The 18,942-nt window shown below is 31.7% G+C and overlaps 3 protein-coding genes across 4 annotated transcripts; 2 read left to right on the forward strand and 1 right to left on the reverse strand.

Annotated features, from left to right (window-relative positions):
• The first annotated feature begins 7,355 nt into the window (after positions 1-7,355).
• On the forward strand, positions 7,356-9,179 carry LOC107942146 (protein JINGUBANG). The gene has a single exon (XM_016875785.1). It carries the CDS (start codon positions 7,454-7,456, stop codon positions 8,801-8,803), a length of 1,350 nt encoding a protein of 449 aa, XP_016731274.1. The 5' UTR covers positions 7,356-7,453; the 3' UTR covers positions 8,804-9,179.
• A 3,610-nt stretch (positions 9,180-12,789) lies between these two features.
• LOC107942150 (extra-large guanine nucleotide-binding protein 1) lies at positions 12,790-16,711 on the forward strand. Of its 2 annotated transcripts, none has more exons than XM_016875790.2 (8): positions 12,790-14,204; positions 14,293-14,430; positions 14,529-14,633; positions 14,715-14,879; positions 15,002-15,179; positions 15,374-15,615; positions 15,731-15,891; positions 15,988-16,711. In XM_016875790.2, the coding sequence occupies exons 1-8, from the start codon at positions 13,236-13,238 to the stop codon at positions 16,574-16,576; spliced, it is 2,547 nt and encodes an 848-aa protein (XP_016731279.2). In that variant the 5' UTR covers positions 12,790-13,235; the 3' UTR covers positions 16,577-16,711. The 2 variants fall into 2 exon arrangements, with proteins under 2 accessions (XP_016731279.2, XP_016731278.2); XM_016875789.2 differs by having other exon boundaries at positions 12,802-14,204; positions 15,985-16,711.
• LOC107942151 (xanthotoxin 5-hydroxylase CYP82C4) lies at positions 16,647-18,766 on the reverse strand. The gene is made up of 2 exons (XM_016875791.2): positions 17,477-18,766; positions 16,647-17,403 (listed from the first exon to the last, which is right to left on the reverse strand). The coding sequence occupies exons 1-2, from the start codon at positions 18,500-18,502 to the stop codon at positions 16,780-16,782; spliced, it is 1,650 nt and encodes a 549-aa protein (XP_016731280.2). The 5' UTR covers positions 18,503-18,766; the 3' UTR covers positions 16,647-16,779.
• Positions 18,767-18,942: the final 176 nt, after the last annotated feature.

Below are 18,942 nucleotides of genomic sequence, written 5' to 3' on the forward strand. Positions count from 1 at the left end.
CTTTCAAATTTTACCCAACCAGGGTCATTTTTGTCCAAAAAGTTATAAAATGGTCTAATTACCATTTAAGGACCTCCCATCTAAAATTTCATAACAATTAGACACCTCTAACATGTGGAACTCAACTTTTTCACTTTTTACAATTTAGTTCTTTTGACCAAATTGAGTGGCCAAACGTCGAAATTTTCGAACGAAATTTTTACAAAATCATTCTGTGAAATCGTAGACCATAAAAATATAATAAAAATAAATTTTCTTATGTCGGATTTATGGTCTCGAAACCACTGTTCCGACTAGGCCCTAATTCGGGATGTTACAGGAAGTGATTCGAATAAACAAGGGCTAAGTCTGAATTCTTTTTCTAAAAATTCGAATTTGAAATATAAATTTTTGAGAGAACTAAAATGTAATTTTATTATTATCTTGACATAAAATTTTAAAATTTCTCAAGAGTTAAACTATAAATTTTTCAATTTTTTGGTGTCAAAATTGAATTTTGTATTTTAAGGGAGATAACTTCGAATTTAACCATTGGATTATTTTAAAATTTTTCTATTTCTAAAAAGACTAAAAGAATAAATTTTTATTTGAGGAGGGCCAAGGTCTCACTTAGAGATGTTGGTGCGCCTGACCAGGCTAAGTCCAAGCCCATCCAAATAGCTCATTTTATTATTCAAAAAATAAAAAATAAATATTTAAATTTAATTAAAACATATAATAATATAAAATTATTTTTAAACAATAAAACGAGTCAAACTCAAGTTTAAAAGTTGTGTACACTTGTACATTATATATAATAATTGTGATTTGTCTCACTAACAAGATATTTGTATACACTGCCATTAATTTCCTTAAAATCAGAATGATCATATATTCCGAAATTTTGCCTCACACGTTGCTGATATAATATATATATATATGAATGATTATGCAATCAAATCGTGTAAAAGATAAATAAGTATATATATAAATATGCAATTGGGTTTGTGCAAATCTTGTTCAGGGTATGGGGACATGTTATTAGAAATTGATGACCATCGCACTTCTAATTATGTATATTATCCTTATTGATACTGTCTGTTTTTTTGCTTACCATTTCTTCATCTTATAAACACTTCAAAATATAATATATTTATGCAAATGGAATGATATGAGGTGACTGAGTGCCACATGCCATCATCTTTCTCATATCCATTTCCTCATATTTCACTTATTTTCTTGCTTCATTTAGCAGATTTGTTGGATGCATGGCAGACAATTACGACCTAAGCTTTCTATATACTATAAACAGTAGCCAAGTGTCCAAGATATATTTATATATATATAAAGTTTTCAATATGACATCCGTCGAGAGCCAATGAACCTTGATAGGTTGGTATTGTTTTTTATTTTTGACTCTGTGGAGAGACTGAATGTTTAGGTTTGTATAAAGAAATGATGGGTTCAATAAAGAGGAAGCACCTCACCGGATCAAACCATACATGGTGCATGACTACCTATCAAGGAAATGTGAGCATTTGTATTTGGTAGAATTTGAACTTATACCCTTATATGGTATTGTTAAGTATTCAGTACTAATTAATCTATCAAAACCATGTTCGAGCACAATATTAACCCGTTGAAAGATTCGTCAACTCCTGAAGAACAATAAAAAATGCCCCTTTTTATTGAGGAGAGGTTGAATCCTTCCAAAAATGTCTTCGAACTATCATCACACACACAACCCGATCCAACAAGATTCTTCCGTCCATATTAAACCTTTTTCAAGCAATCAAACTCTCTACAAAGCCTAAAAACACCCAAACTAAAAATAATACCAACACGTTAAGAGATTTATCAACTTTCAGTTGACGATATTTCAAAAGAAATTAAATCCCATTCAACAAACCTCTTGCTTTTTCATTTCATTTGATTAAAACTATACTTTTTATTTGCCCCCAATAAAAGACTGTATACTGGCCAAACAATAATTAATATGCTATACAAGGCTAAGCCGACCATTTACTTTATATTCATGACTATAAACATGCACATAACTACTAGGTATCCTTTGCATGTATCTTTTCCTTTCCTTGTAAATTCACACCTTAATATTGGCATATGTTATGTTGATTATTCAAAGTCGGTCACCAACAAATGTTACTACATTAGTAATATATATTGCTTTTCTAAATAAAGTGTTAATATTTAAATATTGGATATAATGTTGTTATAGAAAAAATTGCAAATTTCGAAAAGATTAATTTTTGTATATACTTCATTACAAAAAAAAATCTAAGCATGATGTCAGATTGGTCCTCAACTTTTAAAAAAAATCATATTTGATTATCAATTTTTTAAAAAGAGTCGAATTGTTGCCTTTTAACGTAAATATTAACTAAAATGTTAAAATTTCAAGCATGGCAACCCGCACGACAATTCACATGTACTTCATGCTTTTTTTTTTGAATTTTTATGAGCTTTTTACATTTTTTGAAATTTGATTTTTTTTAAATAAATATTTTTATAATTTTTAAATTATTTGTCAGTGTGACATATAATATAAATAGTATTACGTCAACATGAAATAATACAAATGGATAACCATACAGGTTGCCATGCCAACATTGTTAGAAACAATGTTTAGTCAGTATTTGATTAAAAAAAAGCGAATTGACTCTTTTTTAAAAGGTTGATGTCAAATTTAGTTCAAAAAAAATAATAGTCAAATTGATAAAAATAAAGTGAATAATAAAAGCTAAATTTGACATTATACCAAAAATCTCTAGTGAAATCATTTGAGAAAGAATAACTTTAAACATTAGTAACACATGATTTATTTAGAATATAAAAATACAAAAAGAAAACACCAAAAATTTTATTTCTCAGTACTTTTCAAAAAAATATTTTTGAGGTTAAAAGTGCTTTTAAATCCAAATGAGATACAATAAAATAATGTTTTTACCTCTTATTTATCATCCATATGTAATATTGATATTGGATTTACAATTATTTTTCTGTTGAAATTTTTTTCAAATATATAACCTTATATATTTGGATTTGTATTATATTTTAATATTTAAAAAATATTTTATAGATTCAAATTAAATTGTACAAATAATTAATATTAATGGTTAAAAATATTTAATATTTATATTTCATGTACCAAAATATTAATAATGAGGTACAATTATTTTTTTATATATTTTTCATCGTATGTAAAATGGATATTTTAACTTTCAAAAATACTTTTAACAACAATACAAAACATTTAAATATATCTGTAGTATCAGGATTTTTAATTTTTATTTTTTGATATAATGTCTAAAACTACCCAACCCTTAAAATAAGAGGATAATGTGCTTCTGCGTACTCGAACCCATAGCTTATTATACTAATAACAATATCAATACTAACTAAGCTAAAATTCAATTGGAATATTTAAATAATACTTAGATTTTCAATTAATTTATTAGAAATATAGTTGGTGCAATAATTGAAGTAAAAAACGGGTGGACCCCATTTGGCCGAATGTGGCTTCATTTCATTTGTTCCATTAAGAGCCCATGATAACTCCCTTACCCTAACTCCCATTTTAATTGCAGCACAACGGCCATTACGTGGTGCGACGTATGTCAAACACGTGTACACAAAGACAATGGGCACAAAACACAAAGCATAACCAAAATTTTAAAAACTCGATAAATTGGAGGTTAAATTACACAATATGATGCAGGGCCTTTTACACGTGTCGCTCGTTTATTGGATTAATACCTCTTCTCTACCAATCATGATATTCGCAGAAGCAATGGATATTTTCGTCACAATGATGACGAAGAAAATACAAATATAATTTATCTTGAAACATATTTAAATTTAAATTAAATTGAATTTGGATAAGACCTAAAATGATGAAATTTAAATTTATAATAAATTTGTATAATATTTACATAAAGTGAGACTCGATATCAAAGCTTTTACTTTTCAATATAATATATATTAAGTTATAATAGAAAAAAATTATATAAAAACCAAATGAATATTTGACGGTAATATTGTCTTTTTATATTTTTATATAGAAAAACATGTGTATTCCAAGATTTAAATTTGAGACTTCAGTGCATTTATAAACTCAGCTTTACTATTTTAACTAAATCTAGATTTGTTTTTTATTTTAACTTTGGTTTTATAAATTTGTTACATATAATTTTTTTTTACCCACATCGTGGGTATATAATAATCTAGTAATAATAATTTATTTTGTTAAAATATAATTATTTTATTCATTACTCAATTAAGTTGGTGCTTAGTTAACTTATGATACTACCTCAATCAAGGGTTTTGGTACATAGTATTGTTATAACAATTAAGTTATACAAAATGTTTCAATAGGCTATGGTGGTGGTTTCAAGGAAGTCAATTTCGTAATGGTACCTTACGTATCGACCGAAATATCTTGTTCCTCCAGTAAACAAGAACAATAAGTTCTAGTTTTCTTTGGTATAAAATTTTGATCAATAATGACCATATTGGTCCGATCTATATTGATGGAAATCAACAAGTATTGATTTGTTTAATATTTTAAACTATTTTTTAATATTGTTTATCATAACCATTTTTATTTTTTATAATTATATTTAAAAATAAAATATGATCATTTAATTAAGCTATTGAATCAATAATTTTAAACTCAATATGCTAGTATAAACATATATTTATAAGTGTGTAGTTAAGATATATTTAAATGTTATGTAATATATATGAAAAATATTTAAAAATATCAATAGACATAAAACAATACACTAAATTATATTAATATTAGTATATACTAGTAACAAAACAAAAATAATACATTCATCGGTGCAATATTGACTACCTTGGGTGGTTTGCACTATATATGTTGCGGCAGAGCAATACAATTAGGCTATATAAGGTGGTTGGGAGAGAATTTTTACAGGGTGTGATTGAATAATTAGTGGTTGAGTTCTTCTTTGTCCCTACTTTAGTGTTGAAGGGAAACATTTACAGAGGGAGGTTGACTTGGTGTGAGTCCCAGTCACCAAACACTCTATTCCATAGGTATAAACAATAGAATAATATGTTGTCAAATAGATATAATGTTGGAACCGATGTAAGGTGACTAGGCTAGCGATGTTAGGCTTAGAATGTGATAGATTGACGAATGCTGACAAGCGTTTTTCCCTATATATCTTTTTGAGGATTGCATGGGCTCACTTTATGTGACATGGGAAGCTGAGCATTGCCAAATTCTATTTTTAAGCATTAGGTGATACGGTGAATGTCTAACTTACTTATGTATAACAATTACCCTTAAATGAGAATTAGGTGAAATATATGATGTGAAACTAAGTAATATTAATAACATACAAAATATGTACGATGTTAAAATGAAAAAATAGATTTAATTGTAAGTAAAATGTAATTTAAACACAAAAATATATTAGATTAAGAATACAAAATGAATATAAATATATAACAAGTATATTGGTTAAAGTTTCATATAAAAAAACTAAATATTGCTTTAGTTTAATCGGTAAAAGAAAAGGTTTTATGATGGCGTCCTTAGTTCAAATTTCATTATATATAATTTTTTATTGATTTATAAAAATATAAAAAGTCAAAAACACCCACATAATCATTTAATTTACTTTGCAAATAAAATGGTTTTTTGATAATTTTCTAACTGAGCTAGGACGCGATTGATGGGTGACAACAATTTAATAAAGGGCTTTATAATTAGCATCAGACATATTTGATTATGGATAAAGTTGAGAAATGCTTTTCAAAGAAGGTGGAATGGGTTCAAATGTTTAAAAAACAAACTCAAGTTTAACTCAAATGAAATATAGTTTTGTTCAAGGGAGGTCGGTCTCGAACCCTTAACGGAAAAGGTATTGTTTTTGAGATGTCTATGCTCAATTTTAGCTTTGAGTTTTGTCTCCCTATTTGCTTGGTGGGAGCGCCTAATCCACTAAATGCCAAAAATATTTCCTTGGTGAACGCCGGACTCCATTAATTTCTTTAGACTCTTTTCAGAGTCGAAAAACTAAAACTAAACATAAACACCTCAAGAATAATGCCTCCGTTCAAAGATCCATTCGAGTGGTCCACATTCTAAAAGTACCCCAAAATACACATCTCATATAAACATTATTAGTTCACTTCCTCATTAACTGATCAAACATGTTATAAGTACAATAAGAACCATAATTAAATCAAAATGATGGTGATTAGTGATAGAAGATACTAGAGAGAGATCAATGTATACTTAAATGGATGGTGATGGAAGCTAAGAGTGTCAACTTCCAAACACACTAAAAAGCAAACCAATCGTCAAAACAGTTGCTTTCAGTTGTTTTCTTGTTTGCCACCATTGTAAAAATTGCACTATTGATATCCAACACAATTGCCTTTTACTATAATTGAGGTTAGGTTGGTTTTAAATAAGTAAATCAATTCAATTTCTTAATTTTTTTGAATTATTTTAGGTTTTAATTTCGTGTTGTTTTACGATAATCTAAGTTTAGTTTTAAAGTTCAATTTAATCATTGACTTTTTTTTGTTTCAATTTGATACTTATATTTAGTTTCAATGTTCAATTTGGTACTCAAACTAAGAGACATTATGTGACTTAATGAATGTTTGATATGTGTGTTCTAACAAAAAAAAATAAGTATTTAATCGAGAAAAAATAAACGTAGGTACTAAATTAAAAATTAAAGCTAAATTTTTATCATTACAACATGGATAACCAATTTTTTTTATAGACTAAGAGATATCCCTATCCATAATTATCTAAGAGAAGGCGATATCCTAGATGGTATGAGGAATTCTTTGCATAGAAAGTTTTTTTAATTAAACAATTCTTCATTTTTATCTTAGAAAAAAGGTGATATTAAGTCTTGGATCGATACCAGTATCAAGAGTAATAAAAATATTTAGACTATGGTTAATAATTATCAAATAATTGATAAAATAGATGTTTTTTATTTCTCAATTTATTAAGATCAAGAAAGCAATCCATCCAGTAAAAAAAAGATAAACTTAAGTATCAAATTAAAGAACGAAACTCAATTTGGTATAAAATAATACATTATCCTATAATTTATAATAATTTTTTTATTTATTATAATATAAAAATAAATATTCAAAAGTACATAAATTATTTTAGAAGAAAATTAAAAAATTGAGTTGGATTCGATTTCGAAAATCAAAATATCCCCAATTCGTAATGATGACATCACATCCTACCACGTGTCAAAAACCCAGAGCCTCACATTGCCTAACAGTATTTTAATCTCATCTATATATAGTCTTCCCAAATTCCTAGAAAATCTAAATCAAACACACTAAAAATTTCGATCATTTCACCGTTTAAATACAGAAAATTCTTATTAAAAAAAATTCAGTTTTCTTTCTCCCTTTCCATTGTTCAATTTGCCCGGAAATCAAAATGAGAAACGACGAAGGTGGAACCATGGTTATGGAGCAGCAAACCGGTCTCCATAGCCGACCAAATATGGGGACTCTGTTCCAACAATCAGAACCTCCGTCGTTTTCTGACGACGATGACTTCCATAATCGGAAAAGCAATGCTTCATTGTCTAGTCCGAGGTATTCCACCACAACAAGCGGCGACGGTGAAGTCTCTCCTTATATGATGTCACCATGGAACAGCCAACCTTCTTCATGGCATCTTCAACAACATCAGCCATGTCCATCGGAGAACGATTTTGGTCAAGACGGACTCATTGGGTCTATCGTAAAAGAAGAAGGTCATATTTATTCATTGGCTGCTTCCGGTGATATGTTATATACCGGAACTGATAGTAAAAACATCCGTGTATGGAAGAATTTGAAGGAATTTTCGGGTTTTAAAGCTAAAAGTGGATTGGTTAAAGCTATTATTATACTGGATGATCGAGTATTCACCGGTCATCAAGATGGTAAAATCCGTGCATGGAAGGCTTCACCGACGAACCCTACCGTTTATAAAAAATTCGGTAGTTTCCCAGCTATTGGCCATGTCATTAAAAGCTCTGTTAAACCTAAAAACTACGTTGAAGTTCGAAGGAAATGCAGTGTTCTTCGAATCAAACATTTTGATGCAGTTTCATGTTTGAGTTTGAATGAAGAACAAGGTCTGTTATATTCTGGGTCTTGGGATAAAACCCTGAAAGTTTGGCGGATATCGGATTTTAAATGCATGGAATCCATCGACGGTGCTCATGACGATGCGATAAACTCCGTGGTGGATGGGTTCAGTGGCTTGGTGTTTACCGGATCGGCCGACGGGACAGTCAAGTCTTGGTATCGAGAATTACAAGAGAAAGGAACGAAACATTCCATGGTACAACAGTTATTGAAGCAAGAAAACGCCGTCACCGCCTTAGCCGTCAGCCGTGAATCGGACACTTTATATTGTGGATCGTCTGATGGGTTGGTGAATTTCTGGGAACACACAAACCGTGGTTTAGCTCACGGCGGAGTATTAAGGGGACATAAAGTGGCGGTTCTCTGCATGGCTACGGCGGGGAAACTGGTGTTTAGTGGCTCCGCTGATAAGAGTATATGCGTGTGGAGGCGAGAAGAAGGTGGTATTCATGCTTGCTTGTCGGTTTTAACGGGTCATACCGGCCCATTAAAATGCTTAGCCGTTGAAGAAGATCATCAGATGTCGACTGAGACTAACCGGAAATGGATTGTTTATAGTGGTAGCTTGGATAAGTCCGTCAAGGTGTGGCGCGTGTCTGAACACGCGCCGACCCTGAATGAGATTAAGGAAACTTACCATATCCACTAAGCTGTCCTTTCGTTCATGGACCACACTGATTCAATCTCGGCGGGTATGGACGGTGCCACGTGTTAAAGAGCTAAATGATTTTAACCAATGCCATGATGCCACGTCAGAAAAAGTGAAAGAAGGTATTTTTCGATTTTCCAATGTTTTCTGATTTGGTAAATGGCTTTTTTTTCTTAAATTTGTTTTTTTTATTTCAATTTTTAATGTGGGAGATTTCCATTAATGTAAAATCCAATGTTTTTGCATGAATAATGGAGCCTTAATGTGTGTGGTATGTTGCCTTAAGTTAAGGGTTCTATCTTTGTATTGTTGTTTTTCCTTCCTCTTGAATGTATTTAATTGATTATATTGAAAAAGTGTTTTTTTGTTTTGAAAATTTTACTATTTGCAAAGATCAACAATCAAAAACAATAGAATTTCGCGTGTTGACTTGATATTTAGGGTGTTTACCAATTCAGATGTGAATTGAGTTCGAGTTACACTTTGTCACATTCTATTTTAATCATTAAACTATAAAAAAAAAGACTTCAATTTAATTACCAAATTATTCGAAAAACATATATGGCGTGAAAACATGAATTTTACCATATTATCATCTTTCTTATTAACAGTAGGCCTTGATTAATTAAATGAAAACTTTCGAATAGTTTAGTGATGATTTTGTAATTTTTAAAGTTAAATGACTAAAACGTAAATATACTAATAATTTAGTGACTATAGGTGAAGTTTACCCAATTAAGATGAGAAATTTAGATGGATTGAGTTATAGAAGTATCAACTATGAACCCATGCTGCCCTAAGGAATAATGGGCCTCAATTTTTGTATCTATCATGAAGGCAAGATATAAAGCCGCAATGTAGATCCAAACCAATTAAATAGCAGAATTAATGGGTTGGGTCGGATGGGTTTGGAATTGATTTCAAAGAAAATTTTAAATTTGAGATTGGATTTGGTTCACCTTAATGGCTAATTTTACTATTTAAAAAAATAATATTTTTATTTTAATTTAATTATAAAAATATATAAATATTTATATAAATTATTTTTCATATATTTATTATTTTTTAACAGTGATTCAGTCGTATTAGGCCACCTGGACTAGGCTTTGAATATTATAGTTCAAATTTAACCTATATTTTAAATCAATCTAATTTTTTATTTAAATTTATTTTTAGATATAATATTTTTATTTAAACCCTTTGAATTCAGTGTCAATTTTAACTTGATTTCAACATTAAACCAATAGCTTATTTGCAATTTTAAAAAATATAATTCAAATATCAAAATTTAACCTTTTAATGCAATTAAAATTAAAAAACAGAAAACAACTCTAATCATTAATTTAATTTTTTTAAAATAATTTCATTATGAGTTCTGATCACATATGTTTTTTTTGACACAATGTCAATAACTACCCATAGCTTTTTCCAACCTATAAATAGGAAAATAATACGTTTCAGTGCACTTGAACCTATGTCCTCCTGCATCGGTACAAATTGAGTTAAGACACAATTGACACTATTAATGTCAATTTTATTTTTAAATTCTTGTTTGTCATTTTACTTGTATGTCATTTAATTGAAAATGAAAATTTTAGCATTTAATATTCGAAATGCATTTGATAGTTATTTTAATTTTTAATTTAAATATAATTTTTTGAATAATATAAGTAGGAAAGTAGCTATTATCACTAAAATGTAGAAAAAAATTAAGAGCTATTTTTTCTAAGACCGTAACATTGTCATTAAGCAAACGACTCATTGATAAATGGCTTATTTTTGTTATTTTAGTACATAGTCATTGAACTATTGTTTTAAAGTCAACGATTTAATTTATAAGTGTCGAAACCAACAAAAATAAATTTCTACTAAACAATACAAATATGTATAGGTAACTTGTTTAGAATAAGATCTAATCGGGTTGTAGTTTGTAATTTAAACTCTTGATTAAGTGCCAAACTTGTACTATGATTTCAACCCAAAGTCATTTCGATGTTCAAACCAATGTAGTTTGTTTGCACAATTAAGCAACTCTCGAACCATATTGCTTTGTCGAGCCTAATATTTCAACTATAATTTCATAATCATTATAGACCCTTATTATTATTTCAGTTAAAAAAGATTCGACCAATAAAAACCTGTCATGTGTATTTTTTAATCTACATCATCATTTACATGAAAGTAAAAAAATATATTAAAAATAAAATAAAATAAATTGTTTTTATTTTCTCTCTCTACTCCTCTTCTCCTTATTCTTCAAATCATTCATGTTTTTTTTTCTTTCTCTTTTCTTCTTGCCTCATAATTTTTATTATTTTTTATTTTTACCCCTCTTTTTCCATTTTTTTTCTTGTTGTGAATTAAGGGAAGAGAGAAAATACAATGTTAAATAATAATTTAATTATTTAATGTTAAATCTAAATTTTTTATATTATTAAAAATGCCAAATGTCTACTTTTAATTGGTTGAAAGAGTTTTAAACGAAGATAACAGTAACAAGTCATAATGAGATATAATCTGTGGATTGCCAATTGAATTAAACCAGTTTTAAAAATAAAAATTCAGATCAATATTAATTTTAAAGTGTTGTACGTTAGTAAGGGTCCCTTTGGATGGCGGTGCGTTTACCTACTATTAGTGTAAAAACAGTGGTGATGATGAGATTAGATACTGTATCGAAACTATAACATAAGACGAAAAGAAAACTAAACAAACCACGTAAAAAAACTCCCACAATATCACTATTTCTTTTTCTTCCAAGAGCAAACAAAACATATCAGTTGGAAGTCAAAAACATACAAATGACGTATTCAATCCTTCCATTTAGAAGAATGTTAGAAACTTTTAGGGTAAAAAACATATAAAGTCCAATTCAATACTTACCATTATAAAATATTAGACCCAAAGTTTTCCAACTTATTTTAATTAGCCATTCAAGTATTACCAAAATATTTTGGTTTAATTCTAAATTTTATCCCTTTTTTTTGTTAAAATTAAAACGTTAGTCCCTTTATTTTCAAATGTCGGAATTTAATTTTTATACTTTATGAAAATTAAAAATTTATTTCAATTATTTGTACATTAACCTGAATTGTTATTTTTCATTTTTGAAATTATAACAACTCCCAATGCGTTGTTACATTCCATGTATATAAATTATTGAACTATTAATTTTGAAGTCGACGATTTAACTGTAGAGTTTACTAATACTACTTAATTAGATTAACTTCATAATTTATAAAAACTAAATTTTAACAAATTAGAAGGACTAACTTTTGGATTTTCCTTAAAAATTAAAAATTCATGGCATTTGCATTATATAACGTGAATTTGACAACTAAGTCCACTATAGTATATATATTTAATATATTTTGGCATCTGAACTTGACAAATAGATTTATTTTGGCCCCTAAACATAAAAAAATAAAAGTTTGATGACATGATATTTGAAAATTAAAAAAATTATATAAATTTTCAAGTGTTAACTTATTACAATCTTAGATTACTACATACAATGTTACAATAAGTAAACCGGGATTAAATTGATCAGACTATTAGTTCTTGATTCAATCAATTTAATTAGATCAACTAGACAAATTATAATTAAATATTTAAAAAAATATTAAATTGCTTTAACCTATTTAACTACTTAGCTTTCAATTTTTACCGATTTCGAAATTTGATCTGTTTAACTCTTTTAATTGGACTAATATATTGATTGGTTTTCAGTGCAATCAGTTTAACCGACTAATTCAGTTATATTTCAATAATACTAATCGCATTTTCAAATCTTTAATGACAAAAAATTATATTATCTCCTTTCAATTACTTCAATTTTCTCGTAATCCAAACATAAAATAGTCAAACTAATTCCGAATTTCATTTAGACCCAAAAACCATTAAAACCAATTAGCAGCCGGTAATGGTCGTTTATCCACGTTTAATTCTTAATTACTCTTTTTATTATTGACCAAAAGTTCAAAACATAACAGTAATGGTAGTTGGCTGACGCAGGCCATGGCCATGGCCATGTCTGACTTCTTCAACATTCGTTGTTTCCCGGCAGGTTCTTCATAAGCGTGTTGACGTGGAAAAAAAAAGCAATAAACTTTAGATAAGTTAAGACCGATAATGTCTCACAGTCGCCTCTCCGGTCTCTATCGTTTACTGGTTAGAGAAGACTCACCATTTTTCATTCTTCTTTATTGTTTGCTTAGTTTTTTCCCAGAAAAAAAGGAAATAAAATTGCTTTCTTTTGATTGTTCGAAAGTGTTATTAGCAAATTGTTGATTTGGGGATTAATGGGTTTTGTTCTTGTGTTTTAAAGTTTGATTCTTTTGGTTTTTGATGGATTGTTGAGATATATTTAGAGGGTTTATGTGAGTGTTTTGAAGTTTAATTTTTTTGGAATTTGGGGATTTTGATAGAAACTATGGCTGCCCTTTTACGAAAAATCCTTCCTGTTGAGAAATCAACTCCAATAGATGATGATATAAATGTTGAATACTCTTTTGCTATTGAGTATCATGGTCCTCCGATCACTTTTGATATTCCTAAATTAGTTCCTGTCGACGTCGACGGCCTTCCGACTGCTGCCGAAGTTTCATCTTCCTTTTCTTTGAATGATATTTCATTGCCTGTTATCCAGCCTATTGTAAAGACCAATCTAGTGAACCAAAAAGGTAAAAATATTGGTTCTGAGCCTAGCTTGGCTCGAAAATCCATTGTTCGTGCCGGTTTATCAAAGGAATTGTCGATTAAAGTTGATAGTTTGGATTCATTAAGTAAGAGAATTGATGATGGAATTAGTGGAAGAGGAAGTTGTGAAATTCAGGAAGTTTCTGACGTTAACAATGAGACTCCTTGTCATGTGAGAAAACCATCTGTTGTAACTTTTGTTGAACCTGAATCATGTTCTACCGAAGAGTCCGAGTATTCGGAGATTGAAAGCGTCATCCATGATGAACAACCTCTTGTAAGGAATGGCAAAAAAGGGACATGTTATAGGTGTTTAAAGGGAAACCGGTTTACCAAAAAGGAGGTCTGCATTGTTTGTAATGCTAAGTATTGTTATAAGTGTGTATTAAGAATGATGGGGTCGATGCCAGAGGGACGGAAATGTGTTACATGCATAGGTGGGAAGATAGATGAGTCGAAACGAGGAAGTCTTGGAAGAACTTCTCGCTTACTCAAGCAGTTACTCAGTGAGTTCGAAGTTAAAAGGGTAATGAGGACTGAGAAAACTTGTGAAGCTAACCAGTTACCACCTGAGCTTGTTATTGTGAATGGGGAGCCTTTGTGTCAAGATGAGTTGCAGGTACTGCAGACGTGCCTAAACCCACCGGAGAATCTAAAACCGGGATACTATTGGTACGATAAATTATCCGGCTTTTGGGGAAAGGTAATAACCGAACTTTGCTCTTCTTTTACATGATATAACTACCATTCTCTTCCATTAGTAATTAAACTATTGCTCTGTTGAAAATCAGGAAGCGCATGGACCGTGCCAGATTATTACTGCACAGCTGAATGTTGGGGGTCACATCAAGGCTAATGCTAGCAATGGAGATACAAACATAATCGTAAATAATCGAATCATTACTAAAAAAGAGCTATGGTTGCTGCAGGTTGTTGTGCTCTTCATGATATTGAGTTCTTTTAAATTAATGTTTTTATAGACATGAAATGTAAGTTCAATCAATGACATTCCATTAAATATTTGCAGTTAGCTGGAGTTCATTGTGAAGGAAATCCTAGCTTTTGGTTAAGTGCCGACGGATCCTACCAGGAAGAGGGTCAGAATAATATAAAGGGGCCGATATGGAACAAGGTATATTTGCATATTACGTAGGCATAACTACTTTTTGTTATATCCTGTACCAGTATTAACACGGATGTAACTTATTTTCAGATGGGAATCAAGATCTTTTGCACTCTCTTGTCTTTGCCGGTTCCTCCTAATACCATGAATCCTGCCGGAGAGGATGTCAACCAGCCAACTCTAGAGCAGCAACTACTTCCCAAAATTCTTCTAGTTGGCTATCAAAAATCTGGCACAAGTACAATATATAAGCAGGTAATATACCACTTGAGGCAATGTATTTCAATCAATCTTTTCCCTGCGTTCGGTTTTATGAAACTGGAAATGCGGAATAGGCTGTCTTACGGATTGCTGAATTTGTTACTTCCTTATTCCAGGCCAAGATTCTGTATAATATTCCTTTCACCGAAAATGAATGCCAAAGTATCAAATTGATTATCCAAAGAAAATTGTATGGTTATCTTGCTATATTGCTCGAGGGACGGGAACGATTTGAAGAAGAAATATTACTTGAGAATAGAAAAAAGCAGGCTGCTGATGGATCTGGTTCTTCAGGTACAATAATAGTGATTTATTCTTTATAATGACACTTTTGCAGGTCTTTAACCGATTGAGTTTGCCATTCTGATGAGTTTACGTCTTTAATGGATTATGTTTAGCTTTCCTGTAATATAATTGTCTAGATGAAATTGTCATAGAATAATTTATTTTATTCTGGAGTAGGTTTTGAGCTTTGTTGTTGACAACAGGCAGTACTAGCCAGGTTGACCGAAAAACAAAATATTCCCTTTCCCCAAGACTGAAAGCTTTTTCAGATTGGCTTGTTCAAGTGATGGTGTCCGGCAATTTGGAAGTCATCTTCCCCGCTGCTACTCGTGAATATGCACCATTCATAGGGGAGCTGTGGAATGATGTGGCTTTTCAGGCCACGTATAACCGGAGACATGAACTAGAAATGCTGCCTCGAATTGCTACTTATTTCCTAGAACGGGTAAGCCTGCTTGTTCAATAGTAATATCCAATGTTCCAACCTCCAGTTTCCCTTTCGACTTTTTGCATTAAGGTTTCTTTGTAACTCTAATAGTTTAAAATAACCTTCTTCGCAGGCTGTTGAGATCTCAAGGATGGACTATGAGCCATCCGACATGGATATATTGTATGCTGAGGGAATTACATCATCGAATGGACTCTCTTGCACAGAATTCTCTTTTCCCTCCATAGAACGAGAAGCTTCTATCGATGGTTATCAGCATGATCCATCATCAAGGTTAGTTTTATTCAACCCCGAGGAACTGATCGGTGCATTATTACAATTTCAACATCATATTTATCTTGTTTAGCATTTCTTGCTTTGAATCAGCAGCTACCAGCTTATTAGATTGCATCCCAGTAGCCTTGGGGAGAACTGTAAGTGGGTGGAAATGTTTGAAGATGTTGACATTGTCCTATTTTGTGTCTCATTGACCGACTATGATGAGTTTTCACTAGACAGTAATGGGGTTCTCACAAACAAAATGATGGCAAGCAAGCAACTTTTTGAAACCGTAATAACCCATCCAACCTTCGAGAAAAAGAATTTCCTTCTAATACTCAACAAAGCTGACCTGCTCGAGGAAAAGATCGAGCAGGTTCCTCTAACTCGATGTGAATGGTTCAATGACTTCAATCCAGTTATCAGTCATAATTACTATAACAACTGCAGCAATAATAGAAATAATCACACTTCACTCTCGTTAAGTGCCTTCCATTACATCGCGGTGAAGTTCAAGAGATTGTTCAACTCTCTTACTGACCGTAAGTTGTTTGTTTCAATGGTTACCGGCTTGGAGCCTGATTCTGTTGATGAAGCTTTAAGATACTGCAGGCACATTCTTAAATGGAATGAAACCGAGAATAGCTTAGTTAACAATGAGTTGTCGTCTACGGATATTGAGGCAAGCTCAACCTCATGAACCATTCTATTCTTTTTTTCTTTTTTGGTCTTTAAACTGTAAAATTGTAGAACCCCATTGAAATTAGATGTAGAAAAAAAACTGATTCTTTGCATAGAACTCAATTGTGAAGCAATATATGATTTGTTCTTCTAATGAATCTTATACATATATGTATTCAACTAAAATAAATTGTGAGCAAAGCTATATGCAGCTTGCACCAGTTACCTATAGAGCATGGAAGGTAATTTTGGTGTAATAGTAACCTCTAATGGTGTAGCTTTAGGAACAGTTATTCCAGGGCTTTCACACATGTCAACGGCTTTATCTGAGACTGTTCCCCTTTTGAATCCGTGAAGCAGTCGAGCCAAAGTTAAGTGCTGGAAATGAAGCGCGAAAGTGATACCGGGACAAATCCTTCTACCAGAACCAAATGGTATAAGCTCAAAATTTTGACCCCTTACATCTATGTTAGCATGGTCACTGAGGAATCTCTCAGGGAGAAAATCTAACGGTTTATGCCAAATTCTGGGGTCACGCTGCAGCTTCCACAGGTTAACCAACAGTCGAGTGCCTGCTGGAATGTGGAAACCAGCTACTGTGCAGTCCTCCATAGCTTCTCTCGGTACCAATATGGGCGTTGCTGGGTATAACCGCAATGTTTCCCTGATAATGGCTTGTAGGTATACCAAGTTAGCTATGTCTGATTCTTCCACTTGCCGTTGATTTCCGACATGGATATCGAGTTCTTCTTGAGCCTTCTTTAGCACATGTCGGTTATTCAATAGCAGGGAGATCGCCCATGTAAGTGTGACCACGTTTGTATCGATGCCACCGAGGACAAGACTCTGCAGTCACCATTTCAATCAAAGATGATGCTATAAGTTACATTACATGATTCTACTTAACAGTAAAACATACCAGGCAAGTAGCTTTAATGGTATCATCAGCCTCTTGTGTTGTAACATTGTTTTCATCCATGATAGATAACATGACATCAACAAAATCTTGGTCCCCTTCGATGCCTTTATTGAGCCTCCTTTCGCGATGCTCCTTTACCCAATTTTCGAGTACAAAATCCAACTCCTTTGCTGTCCTCTTTATTTTGCCTATGTTACCCATCACAACATCAAGACAACCAAGAAAAGGAATCAAATCCGAGACCAAGAACAACCCTGTAAGATAAAAGAAATCACCCAAGGCCTTTTGCCATCGCCTTGATTCCTCGCTACAACTTTCTTTGATACCGCAATATCTTTTCCCAGCAATCATCCGAACTATAATATTGGTTGCTAAGTCACCAATTCTCTCCTTGATTTCCAAAACAGCACTGCCTCCGTTTTTCATCGATTCTTCATACAATTCCTTTATAAAACTACTGATTTCGGTGTCGTGAACATGCTTGAGTAACTCGAGCCGACGACTAGAGAGGAGCTCAACCGTTGCTAGTTTCCTCATACGACGCCAATATGGTCCGTAAGGAGCAAAGCCTAACAGCTTATGGTCATACCCCATATACTTTACGGCTAACGATTTTGGACGTGTAGGGAAGACCTTATCGTTGGTCGTAAAACATTCTTTTGCAACTTCCCAATTAGTTACCACAAGTGCTCGATGAACCCCTAGACGGATCACGAAGGCTGGTCCATACTCATCAGCCATGTCTGCAAATTTTCTATGTAGCAACTGGCTTTTTCCAAGAAGATGAAGATGACCAATAAAAGGTAACGCCCCAACAGGCTCAGGGGGTCTCCTCTGCTGTTGCTTGTTGCCATTAACAAGGATGACGGTCACTAGTATGGTGATAATTAATGTGAAAGGAAGTGCCAAAAGGAGCTGTTCCTGAAATTGTTCGGACAATTCCATAGTGTAATGAACAAATTTGCAAGAACCACAGTAATTGCTTCTAAATAATGGCAAGCCTTGTTTGCAAGAAATGCCAAGCATAAACTACAATAAAACATCTAGAATAAAATCAAAATTGGAAGTATCTGTTCAAGCCTTACTGGACCAAGTAATCTATTTTTAAGAAAACAAGTGGTCCGATTGCCACCATACCATTTACTTCCAATAGCCTTATCCAATCATAGTGGTCTTCCCTAACCAAAAAAAATCCAAAAGTCGATCTGTATACAACAATCTAAGAAAATAAGGGGTCCTCTACCTAACTGAGTACTGCTTTAGATGTCGTGCATGTTGAAAACATGGGGGTTTTCTTTTTGGGTTATAATTTAGTTGGAAATTGAAAAGAAATTTGTAAATATTGAGATTTTAATCCATTCTATTATTTAATATAAATTATTTTTAAATATATATGTGTTTTAAATATGTAATTTTCACACATATATACTTGTGATAGAATTATTAGTATTGATAATGTCGATTTA

The sequence above is a fragment of the Gossypium hirsutum genome, chromosome A04 (assembly GCF_007990345.1).
Source record: "Gossypium hirsutum isolate 1008001.06 chromosome A04, Gossypium_hirsutum_v2.1, whole genome shotgun sequence".
NCBI lineage: Eukaryota > Viridiplantae > Streptophyta > Magnoliopsida > Malvales > Malvaceae > Gossypium > Gossypium hirsutum.

Excerpts from the sequence above, each read along its gene's own strand:
- LOC107942146 (XM_016875785.1), top strand. The coding sequence starts at position 7,454 with ATGAGAAACGACGAAGGTGGAACCATGGTTATGGAGCAGCAAACCGGT.
- LOC107942150 (XM_016875789.2), top strand. The coding sequence starts at position 13,236 with ATGGCTGCCCTTTTACGAAAAATCCTTCCTGTTGAGAAATCAACTCCA. Across the intron at positions 14,431-14,528 it reads AAGAGCTATGGTTGCTGCAG|TTAGCTGGAGTTCATTGTGA; the intron begins GTTGTTGTGCTC and ends AAATATTTGCAG. Across the intron at positions 14,880-15,001 it reads CAAGTACAATATATAAGCAG|GCCAAGATTCTGTATAATAT; the intron begins GTAATATACCAC and ends TCCTTATTCCAG.
- LOC107942151 (XM_016875791.2), bottom strand. The coding sequence starts at position 18,502 with ATGCTTGGCATTTCTTGCAAACAAGGCTTGCCATTATTTAGAAGCAAT. Across the intron at positions 17,404-17,476 it reads CCATTAAAGCTACTTGCCTG|AGTCTTGTCCTCGGTGGCAT; the intron begins GTATGTTTTACT and ends TGGTGACTGCAG.